The sequence below is a fragment of the Aythya ferina genome (genome assembly GCF_964211825.1).
Source record: "Aythya ferina genome assembly, chromosome: 5".
NCBI lineage: Eukaryota > Metazoa > Chordata > Aves > Anseriformes > Anatidae > Aythya > Aythya ferina.
The window spans coordinates 2,242,056-2,266,145 of NC_140301.1; the positions used below are offsets into that span (position 1 = coordinate 2,242,056).

The 24,090-nt window shown below is 35.0% G+C and overlaps 1 protein-coding gene across 19 annotated transcripts in view; it reads left to right on the forward strand.

Moving 5' to 3' along the window:
• IRAG1 (inositol 1,4,5-triphosphate receptor associated 1) overlaps nt 1–24,090 on the forward strand; it is a 97,363-nt gene that overhangs the window by 41,734 nt on the left and 31,539 nt on the right. For 7 of the 19 annotated variants that reach the window (XM_084521565.1, XM_084521564.1, XM_084521552.1 and 4 more), the window contains exons 2-4: nt 13,909–14,000; nt 17,790–17,842; nt 18,632–18,753. In XM_084521565.1, coding sequence (XP_084377691.1) covers nt 18,685–18,753 — 69 coding nt within the window. In that variant the 5' untranslated portion in view covers nt 13,909–14,000; nt 17,790–17,842; nt 18,632–18,684. Of the gene's footprint in view, nt 1–10,952; nt 11,015–13,908; nt 14,001–14,046; nt 14,165–14,396; nt 14,461–17,789; nt 17,843–18,562; nt 18,754–24,090 lie in introns of those variants that run through there. The other 12 variants (XM_084521557.1, XM_084521570.1, XM_084521554.1 and 9 more) reach the window with 9 other exon arrangements.

The following is a 24,090-nucleotide window of genomic DNA, read 5'->3' on the forward strand; positions in this document are numbered from 1 at the left end:
TGACTGGAGATTTGGATAAAAGAGAAGACTGATGAAGGGAATTAAGAAGTTACAAATGCCTTTTTCCTTGAAGTAGCCATTGTAGTGATAGAACGATCAAGTTATGTTTTTTTTCCTAATTTGTAGCAAATGTATGTGGATATTTGTTTAATAAGGTTCTCAATTCCAATAATTTTAACTGGAAGAAAATATAGCCTTCTAAATGCTTGATGCTAACACATTGTGTTTGAATCACAGAGGCTTTGAACTTGAAATACATACATGATAAAGATGATAAACATCTCATAAGAATTGCTTTCCGGGTCAAAGATAAGAACTGAAATTAAGTAGTTTAAATAAGAAGCATGCCTGTAAAAGTGACTATGGAAACAATTGTACAAGGTAGATTGAATTTACTTATATTTCCTTTACAAAAAAAATCTGTTGCTTGAATTTATTATAAAAAATAAAATGTAATGTACTTAAAAAAAAATATAAAAATATTAATGCAATTACTCTTGACAGCCAGTAAAAGGAAACACAGCAAAATTTTATAATGGAGGCAAATAATTTAAAATTATTTAGTGACATAAGGCCATTTTCTTTCCTTAGTCATTTGTTTGCAGTTTCCATTTTGAGAATATGTGTGCAAAAAAAACCATCAATATCCCTAATCTTAGATCACTTATCTGCATTATGTTAGGATTGCTATAGATTGGTGGAACAGGTTCTCAGTACTGAGAACTTTATAGTTAGTGAGCTATTCAGGTATGATTTAATCTGTGTCTAACATGCCTCAACTGAAGAGGTAGTGAACTAGAAGAGCATATTCCTGTCCAAATCAATTTGGCATGGCATTCTAAATGATGCTTGTCAATTATTATACTTACTCTCCTCTTCCATGATAAACTTAAAAACTTTTATCATCAGGATTTCAAACTTTTGCTTGGTTACTTTCTCAAAACAAAATTTTACTACTTGGTTTTGTGAGCTGTTTCATATAAAGCTACCATCATGCATTTTGACATGTAGCTTGAGAAAATGCAGGATAATGAAGGCTATACTAGACAACAGAGCTGAAGTTTACAGTAAAAGTCTGGAAAATTATATGAATTTCTAGGAAAACATGGTGTTTCTCTTAAAATTATTAGGCTGAAAAGGAGATGGTATTGCAACTCCTCACTAGTCTAGTATCAAGAGTTGACATTTGTCTTTTTTTTTTTTTTTTCTTTTTTTTCCCCAAGAATTTCTTATTGGCAAAATTCTGGGTAGCCAAGAAAATCTCTTGCGATGTCAGTGGGTTAGGTTTTTGACTTTCTTTTAGGAATGACAAATAACTTTAAGTCCCTTAATGTACACATTTATGTTGAGAGACAATTCCAAAAGACAGATGCTTGCTGCTCTCTGAGTAGCTGTCATTGGAGTGAAGGTAATCGTCAAGTAGATATTCAGAGACTGTGAATGAAGTGTAGTAGGTATTTATAAAGTAGAAGAGTTCCCTGCCTATTATCATGTTCCTTTGATTGTCTGTACTACCAAGATTTGATGTTAGTGAGCTTTGATTGCTTAGTCTGCCCTGCAGCCTTTACAACAGGAGGCCAAGATATAACCCCTAAGGTGAAGGGCACAATACTTATCTTTGTGTTGCAGCAATCTGGTGCAAAGAAAACTTTGAAGCTTCAAGATAAACAAAACATAAGGGTTGTCTCTTTGGAGCATTTCTGTACTGAGTGGAAGCTTTGATTGTGCGTTTCATTAGTGGAAAAGAAAGTAGAGTGCTTACAGAGTTTTACAGACAAGAATTAAATACAGTTTGGCTTTGATCTTGTGCAAGGATTGTTAGCAGTCTATGTACAGTTAGCATATGCAGTAGAATATAGCAATAGCGCATGAAGAGTTATAATGATATATATTATATTTCCATTGTTAAAGCAATCACATTGTGTAATTTCTCATGCAAGTCCAGCTTACTAAGTATGCCAGAAAAAGATTACTTAGTGTGAAACAGCTTTTGAAGTTGTGAAATCATGTGACTGATACCATGTAGTCAGCCTAAATATTTTTTGCAAAATTTGAATGCCTCAGGAGGGAAGGTCATCCGTCATATCTGAGAGCAATTTGTTTTTTTAACATTTCACTGACTACCAAGACCTGACTTATACTGGCTGAACTAGAAACAAATATTAAATAAAGAGAAGAGCTATTTTCAGCCTGTCTCAAAATGGTTGATTTGTTCCTTTCAGTTTGTACAGATGATTTGATAAAAACAAACTCATGTTTTTTCTGACTCAGCCACATGTGAGGCATTTGGAGCAGAAGTGTAGGCAGTACTGTGCAATATATCTGATAGGTAAGGCAATGGCAAAGTTTAAATATATATGTATAAATGGTAGGGTGAGATAATAAGGAAGAAAGAAAACTGCATAATAATCCTCTGTAAGAGTGTGTGTGTGTGTGTGTGTGTGTGTAAAAACCTTTCTACAAGTCTATTTCTTGATCTGCTGGGGAGAGACAGATGGGAAGATGATTTTTACTGGTTCTCACCTATGTTTTCTATTAAATAGTACCACAGTAAAATGGAATTTGTTTTATACAGCTATACAATTGAGAATGTCATCTATCATGTGTATGCATATGCTTATGTATATGTAAGATGGTGTGAAGTTTGAAAAATGCTGGATCTCTCTTTTCTCCTGCAAAGTTCAGTACTACTTGTATGATGATCCTTAATTGTTTTAATAAAACTGAAAATATGTTCCGTGACCTGCCACCCAAATACTCTCTTTAAAACATTTAAAGTTTGTTCATATTGAATAACCTAAAATGTTAAAAAGCAGAGAGATACCAAACATTCTTCTGAGATGTGTATATTTCTTCAAGAAGGCAACCTAGGAATTCAGCTCAATACTATCCTATGGCAACAGGATTTTAGTCCTGGCTGTGGTCTTAGCATGTATGTGCAATGGGAGAATGAAAAACACTTTTTCCATATTTTATTCTCTCTGCTGTAATATCCCTTCCTTCAGCAATGCTAAATACTCACAATGGGTATAAAGATAATTATCCTCTGACTTTCTAAATATCAGTTTATTTCAAAAATGGAACCTGCTTCTACCGTTCTCTGGAACGTACCGTTTAGAACTGGATATCAAGGTCACACAAACCATTCACCTAATCCATTGTGGTTGAAAACATCTTTAATACCCATCTACAAGAGTTGGGCCCTCAGCCTCTTTGGGTCCAGAGGCTGTAAACCACTGCTATTACCTCTCCTCTGAATGCACCTAATCCTTTTTTGAACTCACCCACATGCTCTTCTTTTTACAACTTCCTGTGATAACAAATTCAATTATATAATTACTCACTGTATGAAAGTGCTTCTTTTGTCTTTAAACGACTGCCTGGTATCTGCTTTGGGCATCCTCTTTTTGTACTGTGAGGAATTGTGAGCAAATAATTAATTGGTTATCTTTTAAAAAGTTCATGACTTTTTTTTTTTTTTAATTTCTAACCTGTTTCTACTCAAAGAGTATCGCTTTTTCAGGTTTAAGAGCTCAGGACTATTTTTGCATAGAAACCATTTGCAATTTCTGTTGTTCTTTTCGCTATGTACCCTTTGTATTTTTCTTGCATTCTTTTTGAGATGTGACTAGAACTGTTGAAGATTTGGACTTAGTACAATCATATTCCATTTTGTTCTCAATTCTTTCCTACTAATTCTTAATATTTTTGTGTTTTTGGCTGATGCTGAATGCTGTTTTCAGAGAAGTATCCAAAATGACTCAGATTTTTTTCCTGACTGGTAAAATGTAACAATGGGCTCTGATTTAGCTAGGTATATTTTAAGTTTATTTTTTCCATATGTGTTGATTTACAGTTTTTCAGCAGTGTCCATTTTATAATTTTCAGTTACTCGATATCTTATTACTCACCTTGGCTGGCTTTAGACCTGATTATCCCATCTCACCTTTCATCAGCTGTTGTTGTACATACCTTCTTTTCCAGATCCTTCATGATGATGTTGAACACCACAATCCCTACGGGATTGTCCTCTCTGCACCAGAAAGACAGACCTGTAACTCCTACCCCTTAGCTTCTTCCTTAATCTGAGAGGTCTTTTTTCTTGTCCTGTGAGTTTTCTTTCCTTCAGATATCTGGTAAAGCGTCTTTTCAAAAACTTCTCTTGGAAAATATGTATGGCCTGTGTTAAAATGCTTGTTGTCTTCTGTAAAGAAATTTAATGAAACAGCAAAGTCCTGTACAGGCCTGTCTATGTCATTCTTATAGCTACATCTATTCAATAATAACACGTGAAGATCATAACTGTCCTACAGAAGAAATTAAAATAAGCAACTAGAACCAAAGTCTTAGATGATAATAAAATTAAAAGCAATCAGTCCTCAACTGAGATATGTTTCATTTTGGCAGAATACTAAAGCACTTCAAGGTCAATCTCAAGGAGGTGTTTGGACAGAATGAGCATCCTTTCTTGTTTATTCTATTTGCTTTCATCTCAGTCTCTTTAAGATTTTTATTTGCCTTCAATACCTCAGGTAGTTAATGTGCAGTGTCTTGTTTCCATCTGTGCTGGAATGCTGTTCGGAGGCATTCTAATACCCTAAAACTTTGTTTAATAACATAACTTCTGAAGCAATGGTATTTCAGCATTTCTTCTGTTTTAAATTTCTTAGCGATATAGTTCTATGGTACTGTTAAACTTCAGTGACTTGCTATATCCTTAAAGCACATTTTCTAAATAGCCATTTTCCCCTGTTCTATATCTTTTGTTTCATAATATATTAGGTGATTGAATCTTTCTGTAACATTCTACAACTGTTTTAAGGTTAAGATATAAAGTAGCCCTCATTCCATTACCTCAGCATAACTTTAAACATTTAGCTTATTTAATAGGAAAAGAGTAAAAAAAATAAAAAAATAAAATGGGAAGACAGTAAATGTTAATGTATACAGACTATAGACTTATGAGTTATCTATAAGCAGGTAAATAATATATTTAGTTTCTTCTGATTTTATATAAAATTATAATTGGACATCTATCACAGTTTCTTAAGACAGTAGTGACAATAGAAATACTAAATTTGAGCATAGCTGATAAAGCACTAAGAGTGACTGGTTCTGTTAAGTTCAGATAAATATCAAGATGTGATTATTGCTTTTCCCCCTTATTGCCACTCTGAGCCTCTACCAGACGTTATCAAACGTCTAACAGCTACAATGAAATGTCATGCAACCCCAGCTTGAGATAAACTGCAGGTTGTGAACTGAGAAGAATGAGAGGCAAATACATACCTTATCTACTTACTCTTACTGTAGAGGTAGTACACTTTGGAGGAGACACAGAGGATGATGACTAGAGTGGAATCTTACATTTCAATGGCAAATCTTGACACAAGATATGTTCTGCTTTCCTTTTCAAGTCTCTTCCATAAGTAACTCTGCTCCCTTTATCCCTTCCTCACTTCCCCCGTTTTTCATTTTAGGTTTTGAGGCCAAAGTTTTATTTATATATATATATATATATATATGTTTCATAAAGATATAAGCCCAGAAGTCTGTCACTCTCCCTGTAGAAGTAATTCTCTGTTTTAAGCTCGTCTCTTCACTAGGGGCTTCTTGTGCCCAACACTTTTATATATATATATATATATATATATATATATATATATAAATTAAAAATTTAAATAATAAAAATTTAATTTAATTTAAATAAAAATATATATTATATATAAATTATTTTTTAATAAATAATATTAATAAATAAGTGTGGTTTTTTTTAGATGTTGATGAGATGAGATTACGCATAAAACTGGTACATTGTTTTTGGATCTACTCCTGGATGTAATCAGTAAAGGAATGCTGTTGGCTGAATAATATTATCAGGGAAAGATTTTGACAAATTGGAAATAAACATTTTGCTGCATTCAGTTTATGCTGTTTCAGAAGAGCAGAGCTATTGTTTGGCTCAAAGCTTTGCTCTGAACTGTATAATTACCCAAAAAATGTGGCTTTTTGTTACAGTGCATGACAGTCAATCCATAAAAATTCCTTTCTTGTTCTGATAGCTTTGACCTTTTCTAGCTTTCCTAGTTCTGTTTTTTTGGAGGATAATCTTTGAAAACTGCAAGAATAAGGTTAGCAAACAATCTGTCTTTACAGCCTTAGAGTTTTGTATTTGGTAGCTTTCTAAGGACAAGAAAAAGTTGTGTCTTTCCTACTAGGCTTTCCAGTATATACAAGCCAATCAAGATTTTTTTCCAAATTACCACAAATTACTATGCTCCTGAATATAAAACTTCAGCCAATAACCAAAATGGGCCTCGCTTTCTTCCATGTGAGTACCTGTAAATCCTGCTGAGATGGATTTAAAAGCAGGAGGAATTACATACTTTGCTTGTTTAAATCTCGTTTTAGGAGCTTAGCTTTGAGGCTGCACATCTGAAAATGCTGATTTCAGCATAGTCCATGTTTGGTGTACTTCTGTGTTTCCTTAAAGTGAGGTAAGCAGCAGTAGATGGTTAAATTCTTAGAGTCCTGCAAGTTAGTATCTTGAGAGAAAAGCAATGTAGGAAGATTAAGTTGCTATTGGAGTGGATAGTCGATAGGAGTCCTCTATTTTTGAGGACACTCGTGAAATAAAGCCTTGTTATCATGGCTTTTTTTGCATTACAGTGTTTTCCTGATCCTGGAATTCTGTAGACAAGGACTTTATATGATCAATATAGGGGAAAGTCAAGTCAAGAATCTCTTACTTTTGTATTAGTAACGATCTGTCTTCCCTTGTTTTGGATTCTGATAAAGCCTAAGAGCAGAGCTTTGAAAACAGGAAATATGAGCTTGTTTTCCTTTCTCTTGGACAGCTGTCATTTTTCTGACCATCCTTACATCAAGTCAGCAAATGTCATCTTTGTTCTTTCAGAACTGGTACATGCTTTCTCCCCTTTTCCCCACATTAAAATAAAGAGCTTAGTGTGTTTTGTTTATTTGTTTGTTTTTCCCTCCTGAAGCTACCTCATTTGAAAATAATGATAAAGCAAGGGCAAGTTGTTTCTTCTGCAGTTTTGGCTGTGGCTGCCACTGGGAAGTGTCCTTCTGGTAGACTCTGTTTCTTGACTGTACTATGTATAGTTCAGACCAAGGAAATGAATTTGACATCTAAGAGCAGGAGAGAATCAGAGCACTTTGCTCCTCGAGCTAGAGATGACCTGAGAGAGCCTTGCAAGTACTTCCTGAGATTAGGTCTCCCTCCTGGAACATCGATAATTTCAGACTGGGGACAAGTAGGCAGAATCCTACTTCTTTTAAGTTATCAGTTGAAGTACCTTTGTAGTTGTGATGCCAGTATAATGCATCTCTCTATCAAAAGTTCTAATTAAAAGATGCAGGGCAGTTGAATCCTTATTTCAAGGACATGTTTGCGTTGGGAGTTTGTTCAGATTTCTGATCTGAATCAGAACATGCTCCAAAGTACAGAAAGCCATAATGGAGGTTGCTTGCAGGAGAAGAATGCAAAGGAATATTTTATTTTATAAGACATAAGAACAACTGTGTCATGAGCATCCCTAATGTAACAGTTTCTATGCTAACAGTACTTACGCATGATGTGTGGAGTTTGGATAATGTATTTTATCTCAGTCTCAATTACCACGTCATCCTGTCTGATGGAATACCTGTGCAGCCTTTAAATTATTAAATCAAATACTCTTCACTGGTTTCACCCATAAGTTCATAACTGACAATTTAGCATAATTAGCTGAAGAGGGAATACTTGATGGAACAGATACAAATAAGTTCCTCATCTGAGATTCATTCAGACCACAGCTAATTTAGTTAGTAGAATGCACATTGAATTTCTTTGCTAAATTTAGCAGTATCAGGGGGGCCTTTCTCACTTTAGATATGGTGAGTCTTTATTTTTAAATCTCAGCATTGTGTTCATTTAAAAAAAAAACTTTGTCTGAACTACTGAAAGTCTGACTTCATGTGGTACATAAGTTGAATGGTCCTCTTCACAGCACACCTTTTAAAAACCAAAGTTAAATTAAAAAAAAAGGATTTGTAAGAACTTCGTAGTGTGAAAACGATGCTGTATGAATACATCTGAAAGGTACTTTTCAGCATATTTTTATTATGGTCCCAGAATAATATTTTCAGTAACAATAACACAACCCACAGAAAGCAGTGGATGATTCAGCACTATAACAGAAACGTCTTCTGCAAAAGATGCTTGCAAAACCTTGTATTGCTTCAATGTATCCTTTGAGCAAGAATATGACTTTTGGCATGGGTTTTGCATTGATTTTTTTCCCTCTTTGGATAATCCTGAAATGAATTATCATGCTTTGTCCACCTACTTTTTTTTACTACGTCCTATTTCTGAAGCTTGATACTTATATAAGAAATTAGCATAGCTGTTAGCTTTCAAACTGTTTATATTCCCAGCAAGAGCAACTGACAGTCTGCATTACAAAACTGGTGTGTTATGGCTTATTCAGCCATCTAGATCTTATGTTAGCAGGAGTGAAGGGGTAAGGGTTTTTGTTTTGTTTTTCTGACCTAATACATCATGGATACATCATCCCTGTATCTAGTTTGAGACGTTAAAGTATAGACGACTGTGCTGTTGAATGAGTGGAAAAAGTGACTGGATCATTAGGTTCAAATAATACAGTTCATACTCTGCCTGGCACTACAGGTGAAGGTGCTTGAGGGTCTGTCCTTTTTGTTAGGCATGGATGTCAAAGAGAAACACACTCCCAAGAGATTTATTTTACCACAACTTATTTTGACCCCCCCAGTATGTTGTTAAACTTGAGCATAATTAGGGAGAGCCACTAAAATAGTCAGTAGGTACACATCCTGTGAGGAGAGTCTTATGGAACAAACTGAGATTGCTTAGCCTGAAAAAGAAACTACTTAAGCAGGGTCTAACAGCAGTCTTGCAGTATGTAAGATGTTAATGAAAACATGGACTCGCAAACTTTACTGAAGTGCATGGCAGGAGAATAAGAAGCAATGGTAATCAAGTATGACAAAGGAAGTTCCAGTTTTACATAAGGAGAGAGGGAGGAATCACTGGGGAGATAATTATACACTGGATCAGGTCTCAGAAATTCTGCAGCTTGCCTTTGGAAGTTTGCAACTTCCCATTGGACCAAGTCCAAAGCAATAAAACAAGTGTCAAGCCTGCTTCAAGGAGAGTTCTTTGATTCTGGAAATTGATCCTCCAGTCTGACCACAGTGATATATAAGCGTGGTCAAGTAAACAGCATTTAGTCTGCAAAATAACAGCTTATTTGAATAAGATGATCCTATAGTTACTTATTTCCTGGTGTAAAGCAATGTTTTAAAAACTCTCTGAAATTGGTTTCTTTTTTTTTTTTTTCTCATAAGCAAGAAAGAAACATATCCATGCTCTTTTGGATATGTTGATTTTTTGTAATTGCAAACAATAGTATTTGTGTATCACTACAGTAAGCAACCAGGAATCTGATTTTGTGCTGGAAGCATAAATAATATGCTTAAAATAAAACACTTTTTTTTTCTTTGCTTCTTTGCCACTTATCTATGCAAGATGGAGAACTTTAGTATAATCTCCTTGCTTGAAAGACTGCAATTGCCTTTTAAAAGCACTGTTTATTGTTAGTTTGTTCAACAAAGTATGTCCCCGGGGATTGCCATTTCTAATTGGGAAAGAAAGAATTTTGTTAAATTTCTTCATTTGGAAAATGTTTTGCTTGACTAGCAACAAGACTCGTGGGTCACTAAGTAATGGTGTTCTGCCCTAATTATTTTTTAACTTACTTATGTATCTGAGTTAGGTCTTTGATAGTAACTTTCTTCAAATTATAAAAAGTAGATATCCAGTTATGCTGGAAAACAGAATGTTTTGCAGAATGCTTATATTTTCAAATACATTTTTTATATATTACTTGATGTGTCAACCTTTAGATTTAGAAGAAGAAGAAAACAAACACACACAGCAGCAAATTTGTTTTCCTTTTACATTAACTAAGAATATAGTCAAATGCCAATTAGAGAGAATTTCAGCTCAGGTTCCCAACTCAGCCTACATCACAGACAAAAATAAATGTGTAACTAGAATGTGATGTATAATACATGCAGTCTAAACAGTAGCAATTATCTAGGTTTCTCCACATCTTTGAGAGGCGATAGAAGAAAAAGAAATCCAAATGACTGTTACTGACTTCATGATGCTTATTTATGCAAAACTATGTTTGTCTATAATATTATCTGCTGGTATTATTTAAATACTGTCACTAGCAATTTCCATTGGGCTCTTTATCAATGTACAGTTCCTGCATTAGATAATTATTTCAGGACCACAGGACCAAGATTGATGCTACCTCCTAAACAAACTATCATGTTTCTTAAAAATAGTAGGTTATTTAGGAGGAGGAAGAGACCAAAATCTTTTGTCACATGTCATTTTCAGTTCTTCTGGATTTTATCTTATTTTAAGGTCACTACCTTCTATGTTGTAACATGATAGGAAATATCTGGAGGAAAAACTTAGCTCTGGATTCCTTTTGAACTCTCCTGAATGACACTTAATGTACTATTCTCCCACTCTTCTTCACACTTTCTTGTATGCTGTTTTTTATGCTTAGAAATCCTTATTCCCCATGCCAAATATCCACCCACTCCATATTCACAATCTTCCTGTAAACTGCATTTCCTTCAAGGCTATCAAAAAAAATCTGCAGTTAAGAAACATATCAACTCTGCCTTGTAATCTGACAGTCTTCTGATCACCAGATTTGCTACTGCAGGCTGAATTCTTTAACTGTGAATAAATCAGGGCCTAGTTTTTTTCCTAGTATCACATGTGCTATCTTATTCATCAAATGTATATATTAAAGTACCCCAACGTTCAGCCCAGCTGGTTTTTTAGAAGCCATCTGCCTGAACTCTGTTGTTTGTTGTCTTGTCAGTCTAGCTGAAAGCCCACTGATGATTGAAGAGAAGAAAAGAGGTCACTAAGAAGTAGGATGAGGTAAAAAAAAAAAATGTTTGTAAGTTAACAGAATGTGTGGAAACGTGTATTTCTAAATTACAGTGTGTGTGTGTGTGTGTGTATGTGTGTGTCGGGGGGGTGGGGTGGTTGTGGTTTTTTATATATATATTTTTTTTCCATTTTCATAAAACAAGGGAAAGAATTGTTGCAATGATAAAAAAACAAATACTGATGGGAGTGATCAGTTGACTTTTAAAATGCAGGAGGCCTATCTGAAAGTTTCAGGATGATATCATCTGTTCGGCAGTTCTGACTATTTCAAGACCTAAGCTGGCACTGGACATACATGTGCACTGTTATTCATATGTAGCAAAGGGCTGTTAAATGATTTTGAAAGACAGATTTCTGTGAGGTAAATGACCTACCATGATGAAAATCATAAATTGCTATCTGGTTCATTGTTGGACATCTTTTTCCTGGATAAGGATTTGAGTTTAAACCTTTAGTAAGGTCAGTGAAATAAAGGTAGTTTTCACCCGTATTTGAAAGACTGAGCCATGTGCCTTGATATTCATTTTCATATCTTCCATTTTCTGAAGAAAAGTACTTGCAAGAGAAATAAACCTAAGCATTGACTGCTAACAAAAGAACAATAATGCTAAAACAAAGCCGACAGATAATATTTCACAGCCAAAAAAAATGCAGTTTTCAGATACAGTTGCAATCTTTTAATAAGTCTTAACTTTGTGTTTAAAATTATGTTAAAAATAATTATCTGTGTGTGAAATCCTAATGTCTACTTGATTTTTTCTTTTAAAGTATCATGGAAAAGCCTAAAACTGAGACCAAAATGGATCCTACTGGAATTAAGTACATAACTCCCAGAAAACATAGTACTTTAATCTGTTGGAGTTAGTTACTGAGTTTCTTGTTATGCTGATGTAAAATCTTGCATGCACAACCAAATACGTGCTTGCTGTATTTTTCTTACACTTCTATTAGTTTCTTTCTTGGTTATATTATCACAGAATCATAGAATGGCTTGAGCTGGAAGGGACCTAGAAGATCACCTAGTTCCAACCACATGCCATGGGCAGCTTGGAACTCCCACCAGACCAGGGCCCCAGGGCCCCATTCAACCTGGCCTTGAACACTTCCATGGATGGGGCATCCACAGCTTCTCTCTAGGCAACCTGTTCCACTGCTTCACCATCCTCTGAGTGAAGAATTTCTTCCTTATATCTGATATAAATCTACCATCTTTTAGTTTAAAGTCATTGCTCCTTGTCCTGTCAGTACACTACCTGATGAAGAGTCCTTCTCTATCTTTCTTGCATGTCCCCGTTAGGTACTGAAAGACTTCTGTAAGGTCTCCCTGGATCCTTCTCTTCTCTAGGGTGAACAACTCTAGCTCACTCTTAGCTTGTCTGTATTAGAGAGGTGCTCCAGCTCTCTCTTTGTTTTTGTAGCCTTCCTCTGGATTTACTATAACAGCTCCATGTTCTTAAGCTGGGGGCCCCAGAGCTGAATGCAGCACTCCAGGTGGGGTCTCACAAGAGCAGAGTAGAGGGGGAGAATCACCTGCCTTGACCTGCAGATAATTCTTTTATGCATGCCAGGGAATGGATGGCTTTCTGGGCTGCAAGTGCACATTGCTGGTTCATCCTGAGATTGTCATCAACCAACACCCTTAAGCCCTCCTCCTCAGGGCCACTCTCACTCCATTCTCTGCCCAGCCTGTATGTGTGCTTGGGATTGCCCCAGCCCATGTGCAGGACCTTGCACTCGGCCTTGTTGAGTTTGGTAAGGTTTATTGTTGTGACAAAATTATTCATGTTTATCTCCTTCCTCTTAGGTTGCAATCTGGAAGCGTTATAATTGTCTAGAATAATTAAGTTGCATTAAGTTGTTGGAAGATTCTTCTCGGTACTTCTCAAAATGAAAGTAGATGCCTTGAATTCATGTAGTAGTTGCATACACGTTGCTTGCAAAAGTATCATTCTGTATAGCTGTAAACCCTATTTTATTTATCTTCCAGGTTGCACCTTGTATAACTGTATGGATATTATTGTAGGAGGAACTCGAATCACTACCATCATTACAGAGATACCTTATATTAGTCCTGGGGCTATGACCATGTGTTTTAGTAAACAATAACTAAAATGCCATCTTAATATATTGCAAACTAGGTATTAAATTTATGAGATACCAACTTCTTAACATAATAAATAGATGCAGTAGAAAGCCATTTTTTATATGTTGTGGATAATAAGGAAAGTATCTTCTAATTTCCATGTAGTATGTGTTGTCACATAAAAATGTAAATGAGTCAACTTTAGCTGTTTTTTCTTTTCCAGTGGATGTTCATATTGTACAAAAACTTTGAAGTGCCAGTGCAAAATCTTAAAGGTTTTCTCTTACGACGTTCTGAAACGGTTGTTACGTTGTTTTTTCTTGGGTTTCAAATACGGAAACTGCTTATGTATGCCAACAAACTGTGTATCTTAAATGCTGTAACAATGCTTTGTGCTTGAGAAGGTTCCCCTGTAATACAAACATAAGAAAAATACTCTGGTTTCATCACACTTTGTTTGAATATAGGGGCAAAACATGATTCAAAATGCTCTATTAATTCTGTATGCTTTTACAGCTGTATAAAAGGAATGCAAAAATATACCTTTCTAATATGGTAACATTTTACAACCACTTTGCAATACAACAAAGAGAAAAGTTACAAAAAGCAGCTCACAGTTGTCCGGTTCATCTGTGTTCATGAGTATGTAACTCCCATTGTTGGCAAATAACAGTTGCTTCACTTGACTGGAGGCAGCATAAGCTCAATAAATATTAATAAAAGTGCTTTCTTAACTGTTAATTTCTGCTTTTTTTTTTTTTTTTTTTTTTTCCTCTTCTATATCCTTGTGATGTGACAGAGCATTTGAGGTCATCTGCCAAGCTATCAGTGGAGATGGAGTAAAGCACCTTTAAGCCTTTGCTAACACGGCGCTCAGCTGTGACTCAGAGGGTAAGTTAGCTGATCATACTTAGCTTTCTCTGCTGTGGTAAAATGAGCTGTAGAGAGAACACACTGAAAGCCAAGGGCCTCTAAATACTTTTCCCTTTTATGGAATAGAGCTCCCAGATCACCATTTCCTGGAGATTGTACTCTAAGCCTACATAATGGTAAAAGTAAGTTCTCTGCATTCACTGATCTATATCTGACTACAAATTTGAGCTCAGGATCATTTTTTTCCTAACTATTTTAAGCAGTAAGTTTACAGTAACAGACAAATGTTAAGAAGCACCCCATCCTCTCTCTTTTTTTTCCCTTTCTTCCTTTAAGTGTTTTATCTTAATGTGGGAATAAGTAGAATCTGGTGAACAGCATAGGTATTTTGTTCTTTTTTAACTCATTTTGTAGGTGCAGGAGGCTTGTGCAGACTAATGTTCTAGAACTTCACCCATGTCTCTTCTTCTTGTGACATGTGAGTTAATAATCTCTACAAGTATTCAATTTTGGAAAGGTAATTTTGAAGGTCTTGCAATTTCAAGAGTTGTTCTTGGAATCATTTACTCTGATAAAAATACTGCAATAATCTCATGACAGTCTTGGATAAGACAGAGCTAGTTCAGACAGAGCTTGTTCAATGCCTAGCAAAAGATGAATCTTGCAGTAGTGTTAGTGACTTGGATACTAACATGTTCTTGTGCACCTTGACCATTTTTAAGGTGCAGTTATATTTTGGTATCTATCCTTTCAATACCATAAGGAATAATTATTCTGTGTGTTTTAGTTAGCATTTCACCGTATTGCATGTATTGTTAACAGATCACTTTCTTCTTTGGCTGAAATATATTTATGCTTGTAGGAGATAAAGCTGGTGAAGTTAATGGCAGCATGACTCCAAAAGCTGTTCAGCTGGCCAGATGAACCAGGCTTAGTACCAGGATCGTTACACTCTCTGTGCTTTGGGTTAGGCTTCAATGGCTTCAATAAGTTGTTAAGATGTTTTTGTAGGTAGAGATGCTGAATTTCTACAGCTTCCAAGGCTGTACTCCTTTCTAATGTTCTAATGAAAAAGGGAAAAATGTATCTCTAATAAATTCTTCACAGACATTTCTTTCTTCTTTTTTTTTTTCTACATCTGTGAGATGCAGATAGGCTCCTCTAGTTCTTGGCAGTGTTCTGATTAAGCCCTCTTTTTCTATATGTTTTGATTCTCCCTGACACATACTGGGGCTAATTTTCATTACCTGATCAAATAGGCATAAGGTCACTTCAACAAAAAGATGGAAGAAGACCATTGCTTCACTAGTATTTTATGGTTCCATCATATCTAAACCTTCCCATTTCCTACTAGTATCAGAAATCAGTAGTTAAGACATAAAATGGGAGAACTCCTTGCACAGCGTGAAGAAAGAAGTTTGCTCCACTGGTTCTATGCATTTGCATTTATAAGATGTGATGTTTTCTGTTTAGCAAGCACAAAGTCTTTAAGGGATTTGGTCTTCTGGTTTTAAGAACACTGCACAGCTTAAAAATCATGATTCAGAAATTCTGATTGATATAGTCTATGAATTAAACTAAATGTTTACATATTTTGTTGAAACAGCAAAAGTAGTAGCCCTTATTTCCGCACCCAAGCAGGTCATCAAGGTGTGCAGATGCTCTTTTTGTTTGAAGAAATTTCAGAATATGAATAAACATATGCAACCTTTTTGTTTTTACAGTTCTCAGAACCAGAGCTTTCTGGAGAGGTATTAGAGAAAAAAAAAAAGTTCAGAAGAACAAATATTCCCACTTATCAGCCCCACAAAGACTTGGAACTTCTTCCTTTCTTTATGATAGCTTTTTAAGGAAGTCCGAGTAAGGTTCTAATTGTGTCAGAAAGTGGCTGAACTCAGTTGACTCCAAATCTGGGAGTTGTTAATGTGGTGTGAATTCATCTTTCTACCCTTCATTCTCACTTGGCTGTACTTTCTATGCTGCATCTCTAAAACAACACAGCTTGAGATTTTTCTCTTTCTATTTTTAGGTAAGCCTGTTGACTTCTTTATCTTTTAAATTTTTCTCTGCCTTTTAAATCTGAAAAATGAACTGAAACTTCATGTGCTTAATAGCTCTTTCTTGTATCAGTATGACTTGCGTTACTTTTATTTTTGTTGAAGTGTACTAGGAACTCATCTAAGACAAAAAATCAGTTTGATGCCTAAACTTTTATAGCTCTGCACAGGACTCTGGAACTTTTGGCCATGGCTTAAAACATTCCTGATTATTCAGGCCCAGCATTCTGTTGAATTGAGCCTATCAGAACCATTATAAATTCATAATGAAAATGCTAACAGAGCTTGGATAAATAGCCAAATTAATCTCCTTTTTTTTTTTTTTTTTTTTTTTTTCTTTTCTTAGAATGAGTTCTTGCAAATACAAAAAGTTGGTTAGGATGACAGCATCAGAGATGAACAGCAAGTCCATGTCGTTTTTTCATTTCTGTGCCTCTGTCTGATCTTTACTGTGCTTTTGAAAAAAAATCCCATTATTCCATTGAAGTCCTTTTTAATGTGTTTAGTGTGTTTTTAATAGTTGGTGACTATTGTTTGGTACAAAAATACTTAACTGCTGAAATAGAGGTTTAACACAACTGCTATCTGCTTGATCTCTGTGGGTTTATTAAAATGTCATCTCAAATGTCTGTTTTCCGTGATATTACGGACTTTAAAGATTTTAACATGTTTATTAAGGAAAAATATTTTTTATTCATGGAAAACTTTTATTTGGTTGCTTTTATTTGGAGTTAGAGGTGGGTAAAATTGTGATACAAATTGAGCTTTCACTTATTGCAGTAGAACTAAAAATTAACCTGTAACAGGTTCTACAAAAGCTTGAAATTTGCTCTTACAGTGATTAGCATATCTCACTCCAGGAAATAAATATACTGTTTGGAGACGGGGGAAAAAAAAAGAAAATAGTCATCTCTGCATTGGTCTTCATAATGACATAATTTGTGTTGCATCTTTTCCAGTCTTTACCAAAGGACTTTGATGGAATAATGGTATTTTTTTCAAAAGCACAGTAATGCTTGTGTACAGATGGTTTTTTCAGTGTATTAGTTCTACATGAAATTTCAGATGAAGTGGAGTTGTATCTGATTCTTCTAGCAAAAGAGAAAATGGACTTTCCAATAGAATGTGAAATAAATCTCGTAAATCCATAGGTCTTAGCTACTTCTGTAGTCTAAAGTTTTCACACATTATGTAGGTTTAACAAGTTCTGTGAAGGCTGAGATGAGGAACTTGTCGCTAGTGAGGCTGCTTCGGTATTTCCTGTGACTGTCTTCTGCTGATTTAAAATAAAAATATATATGCACTGTCTGTTTATATGTATAAATATATAGTATTTTGACAATTATATATATATTTTTAAATTTTAATTTAATATTAAAGAACTTATTGTTTTATTCTAAAAATGTTCCCTGCCCTTCCCTGAAATGGATAGGAAAACTGTAGAAAATTAATTTTAGGTTGTCAAATTCCTTGAACTTTAAATCATCTTACCATCACCACTCTTTTGCTCCATCCATCTTAATCTCTAAAAGAATAAAAGGGTAATGATGAAATTAGACATTGAACCTCTGTTGGATGTGTATATTCAGCTCCTTGACCTACTACTGAAGTTGTTACTACATTAAAGTTTCAATGTAGAGCTCCATTCTATACACAGCTGCAAATTAACTGTTAAAGGAGTATAGTTGACAGTGCAGTCGGTTACTATATACCCAACTGTCTCTGATAACCGCCTCTCTCTCACTTGTAGGCGCCACCAAGGAATCGAATGATTTATTTATGAGGACTGTTCCTTAACTGACGGTAGGTGTCAGAGTAAGTCTTGTAATACACTGCAGCTAAAAGGATTTAACACCGCTGATTTCTCTACTTCAGACTATTTTGCATGCTTTAATGCTTACAATATCCTTGTGAAGGCAGTAGCTAAAGTTGATACTAACAACAATAATTTTCTCAGCTAGTAGACAGTGATTTTTTTTCCCTGTTCAGGCATTACTGGTATTTTGCTTCAAAAGTGTACTGCACAGTGCTTACGCAGATGTACACCAAGAATCTCTTTTTAAAGTGTTGAAAAGTTAACGGTTTTAAAGTGTTGAAAAGTTAACATGCTCAGATAAAGAGTGCCACCATCTGGGTTGCCAGTTTTACTCCTAGAGCTTTTCCTTTCTTTGAGATCTGAGATTATACTCTGTAGCACTAGAACTTTGTTGGTTACTAAAAGGCATATTAGCGATATCCGGGATGCTGCGTCCTTGGAGGATCTTTAGAGAGGGTAGTTTAATCATAGCCAACACAGTCACAGTAGAAAAATACTAATAATCTGTGAAATGGAGGGGAGGGGTAGGAATAGCAATAAGCATGCATTTACTAAATTATACTTGACCTTGAAAGCTTTAGTTAATAAAACTCAAGACAATGCTTTTACTTTTAAACCTTGATACTGTTTGTTATCGTAAAGCGATCTTTGTATTAGAGCATATATTTTTAAATTGATTTGACTTGTATTTTTGGCATCTAACACAGCCAGTGGATCACAAGGCCTCTCAGTGCTTATGCCTTCAGGCTAACTTGAAACAGTCTTACTCTCTGCAGCGTGTGGTTGTGTTAGTCCACGTTGTGGTTCAACGTACTTCGCACCATCCACCATGCCAACCCTACCTGAGGACAAGGATCAACCAAAGGTGGCACAACACAACAGTTCTCCACCTGCCAAGGTAAGAACTCTTACAAATATATTTTTCTGATACTTGTTTTGGAAACCGGAGGCTGAAACTGTTAGTTTGTATACGTTTAGGATTTTGTAAAATAACATCTAGTGCCTTGCTGTATATCGGTGGGTTTTGATTAACTGATGAAGCTATGAATGATCTTTCAGTTGCTCTCTCAAAATTTTGTAAGTATTTTATAGATTAAGGAATGGAAATTGTATTGATGTTATTCCAGAAAACTTTAATCTTTGAGAAAAGAACTTAGATTCCTACTTCGCAGCAGACTTGAAACATGTAGTGTTGCTTTTACAGATGTCTGAGATGATATCCAATTTGCATGTGTGTAAAAGAAGGAAGTCTGATTTTTGGTCTGTACTCAGTGCTATATTTGCCAGAGTAGTAGCTGAACATATACTGAAACTATACCAAGTGCACATGGGTCCTCCCTAGAGACCTTCATCACTTCGCTAACCCAATTTATTGTAAATATAAGTTTTAACATGTTTTTGTAGATAAATTTAAAAATCATTAAGTGATGATGGTTTTGCCTTTTAAATAGTTTATATCACTGATAAAAAGTAGTTTTATGTTCTAACATTTTATCTGTTGTTGTTTCTAATAAATTGTTAGCTTAGCTGAAGTAAAGAACTACCAACTCACAGGTTACCCAGATCATCCTGTTTGATGCAAAAAAGGAGGAGAGGATTTACAGTCTGGCACATCCTCAATTAAAAATGTATCACTTACTGGATTTGAGGACACAGTATTCTACACTTTAGGTGAAAACATCCGCTACTTCAGCATCATTGGAAAATATTGTCAGCAGTGAACTCTACATTAATTTGTCATGCATTCCATCCAAATTGCCATCGTGTTGAGTGTTAGTTTCCTGGCTTGAGATAAACACCATAGATGCATGCAACTTTATCAGACTTTTAGCTGAGAAGAAACTAAAAAGTCAAAAAGTTGGTTTGTTTATTTGATTTTCATTTTAATTTTTTTTTAATTTTTATTTTTGCTTTGTTTTTAACTCTCCCACATTAAGAGTATTTGAGAGTACCAAAGACTTGCTAGATAAAATGCACCCACTAGTGGAGGGCTGGGGGGCTTGGGGGCTTGGGGGGGGGGGGGGGGAAGCTAGCAGACATCAATGACTCTTCCTCATTTTGTTGCAGCAAAGAACACTTCTGAAAAAAATGAAAACAAACCATACATTGTGCATAGTTTCTTGTCTATTTCGAGTATCTTTTTATTTGGTGGAAGAGCAGGGCTGTATTTCTGAAATTCATTTTGAGAAAGCAGATCTTGTTTTCCATTTCAGTTTTTCTTACAGCAGCCTCTGTTGACCACTGTGACCAATTAAACATCTGGGTTGCTGAGGGAAATAGTTGTGAAGTTCCCTTTAACACCAGTGTGAGACCAGTTAGCCTAATTCAAAGCACTTAAACCCCTTGTTTGGAATGTCATTTGAATTAAGAGCGTTTAGTTGAACTCTGTGTGCTGTCCAGTTAAACATACTGGAAGTACTGAACATTTTAAAAGTGTTCTATAAAAAATAGTTTATCCCAGCATAAATAAATAATAATAAAAAAAAAAAACCTCAGGTGTCGTTTTTAGCCACTTCTGCATTTTAACTTAATTAGATTTGTTTCACATTAAATTAATATGTTTTTGCTGATATCCTTAATAACTGATTTTAGGCTTTTAGCAAAGAAAATTAGATTCTTAAAAGTTAGGTTAAAAGATTTATAGTATCCTACTGTTTGTCCTACACTTCTAGGATTGGTTGTGAGATGCCATCTTCATCTCTTTTCAAGTGAGAAGTTTTGCCTTTTTCCAGCTTTCTCTTTTTGTTGTATCCTGACCGGTATTTATCTGTCTATTCCGACTGCTGAGGAAAAACATGTCTAATGCTCATAATATTTTTGGTACACTCATTATTCCATCAGTCAAGAGTCTGCATTTATTCTTTTCTTCTTTCTGTTTAAATTTATGTTCCACTTTCATCAAATCACTGCATGTTACTTGTTCTGAAGATGTCCCATGCTAATTTTGTCATCTTTTTTTTTTTTTTTTTTTTTTATCTCTTTTAACTAAATATAGTTACTACAGAATTTTATTACCTTCCTTACAAAGCTCTCAATGCAGCACTTCACTTAAACATATAAAATCAAGGTTATTTAAAACCTCATCTTACTCAAAAAAAACTGCTCTGAGACGTGTTATTTGTCAGAGGCATTTCATGTGAGTTATCTGTTCTGGACCAAATTCATTCTGCCATTCAGTCAAGTCCTTTCATTATTTTCTGAGGATGAGGCCATGTGGCAGAGGATTTGTTTTTCAATGCTTTAAAGAACTCAGGTGGTATACAGGAAAGCTTTATCATCTGACTGTTCTGGCATGGTAGCCCTTGTAGCAGAAGTGCATTTTTTCCATTACTGTTCAAATCCATCCAAATTTGGCTGGATTATAAAACTGTTTAAGCATGTTTTCTGTATGCTTAGCAAGGGCTTGGTAGAGCTTAACAGCCAGAATCTCTGCAGATCCTATCTGCCCTGAGCATCCTTGAGCCTCTTCTACACCATCTTCTAATACGGACAAAATCGCGTGTGTTATCTTCCCAGCCCTGCACAAAACCCCTCCAACAGGACTAGATAGCACAAGATCATCCTTGTAGAGTGTGTGAATGGATTCTTATGTGAAACAGAGGTGGAGTCAATTTTACCCTCCGTTTGTATGGGAGGAAGGCTTGGGACAAAAAGGGAACAGAGACTGATAGCAAGCAGTCACTGGTACTAGGAGGTGAGGCAGCTATTGCAGATGGCTGAAGAACAGTTTTGTCTGGAAGCTAACATGGAGAGGGCATTTATGGACAGGCAATAGGAAGGTAATGGGAAACTTCTGTCTCATCCTTATGCAGATGTACAATGTGCAAAAGTATAAGTTTCCAGTTAGAGCTCCTGTTCCAAGATCTGCATATATCAGTCTGAATGCGCCTTAGGGTATGGTTTTTCTTCATTTCTTTGAAGTCAGCTGGCCTTGAGAAGAGCTTCATGTTCTAGCTCTTATTGCCACTCCATATAAAAAAAGATTTGGACAATAGGAAGTGTGAGTTTCCATCTATGTAAAAGTTGAACTGCTATAGTTGCTGACTGTGATTAGTGTTTTCTATCTGACCTTAACTAGCCTTGCCTATGGTCTTTTCCTTTTTTTTTTTTTTTTTTTAAAAAAAAAAAAAAAAAAGACCTGTTTTTAGAGTCTTAAAATGGAATTGAGTGATTTTAAGGCTGGTGTTCTTATGTCATGAAAAACTTGTACTCTTCGGCAGTGAGGAGATTAATATAAACAATGTGCTTGTGTACTCAGCGTGGCAATCACCTGCATTTTTGTCGTTGACAAAATACAAAATAAATAACAAATTGTCATAGACAAAATACATTGATACTTAGTAGCATTTTCAAGAATTCTACTAAAATTGGTTTTAAGTTGTTATAATACAATATTACTTGTGTTTGTATCGCATAATAGATGGTGCTTTTACATTTTTACATTCACAATGTTACAGTAATATTTTTCTTAAATTTAAATGTTCCTATTTTCTTGGCATGTTTCCTCTTCTGCTCTCCTATGATTAAAAATGCGAACTTGTCCAGAAAAGTCACATGAGACTTATGACTATAGAACCGTGTAGCTGTGTGGAATGTATTTATTTATTTACTTTAGTTTTTTTAAAAAAATAAGATTGAATTTGCAACCAAACCAAGAACTCTAAATTAGATGTACAATTCAAAACTTTTATTATTTGCATTTGAGAAGAAAAGTTGTGCTATATGCTGCATTATTATACTATTTTCAAAATTCTTCTAGAGTTCTTTGAATTAATCAGAATATATTAATTCAAGGAGAGTAAAAAGTTTCACTTGTTGAAAGGTGTTCTATTGTATCTGATACCCAACAGCTACATGACTACAAATATTTTCTGTATGCATATAATTTCGCTTCAATTTATTACTCTTGGCCACTTGTTTATTGTAATAAACATTATGACTACACTAATTTCTTCACCTGACATTAGATGACTGTAACAAAACTATAAATTGATGGCCTTCATTTTGAAGAATTGAAATTTCTCTGCTCTAAACCTTAGACAATAAAAAGCTGTTATAAAAGCACTAATTTATGCATTTAAAGAATGCATCATGTAATAGTTTAGCTTATCAAGTCAATCTTAATGAATATTATTAAAGTAACTAAACTTGTTCTGAATTTTATTACATTTGTGTCAGCCTGTAGTAGGTAAGCATTCTTAAAAGGAATAAACACAATTGAGAGTATTTCAGTAAAAGCAAAATGAGGTTTATAACAGTAAGTGGCTTTGTGCCATGGGTAGTAAACATGCTCTTTTAGCAAATTCAGAAATGTCGTAGAATCACAAAATGGTTTGGTTTGGAAGGAACCTTGAAGATAATCTAGTTCCCCCTCCGGCCACCCCCTCCTATGCCCAACATCATGGACAGGGACACAAACTTCATCTAATCTAATGCCAACGGAAGTAAAACTAACTAAATAAATAAATAATCTTAGGGAGCTTTGGGTTGTAGTTTCAAGAAAAATTTAGACTCAAATGACTAAATAAGGAAGCCAGTTGCATTTTGAGAATGTAGATTTTTATTTATTTATTTATTTTCCTGGATCTTACAATCTGATTGATGGCAGTTCCCTGCCACTTTGGGGAATCTTTCATTCCAACTATAATTACTTGCACTGCTATGGTATGTTCTATACAGGATTTTACTTGAAATTAAAAATTGCTACCTTCTAAAAGGTGTCTACACTCCCTCCCTGCCTATGCCCCACACCATTCCTCCCCAGAATAATTTTGCATTAATCCCTTTTTTTGATTTGTTGACCGACTGAAGAAACAGGATTGGTTTTGTACAAGAAAACCTTCTAACAACACAGGGGTTGATTTCATTTGATTTGTGTGTGTTTGTGAAAGAATCTGAATGTAGTACATGGTGAAAGAAATCCACAGTTCTTTATTCCAACCTGATCCATCTCCACATCTCCATTTGGGATATCTCACAGAAAACAGATTCCTTCTCTTCAGCTCACTGGCATCATTGTGGTGGAAAGTGTGGAGTTAAGTACAAGGGCAAGTTATCATATTTTTTAAGAAGACAAGAGTACATTGATATTTGTTGCCAGTTTCTTTTGTCACTTAAATTGCATTGTTCTTATTTAAATATTGCAATTATGTATTCTTAAAATATTTTTTCCAATTAATGGAAGGGATAAACAAGTAGAAAACTGACAAGATGACCATATAATTATTTTTTTTTC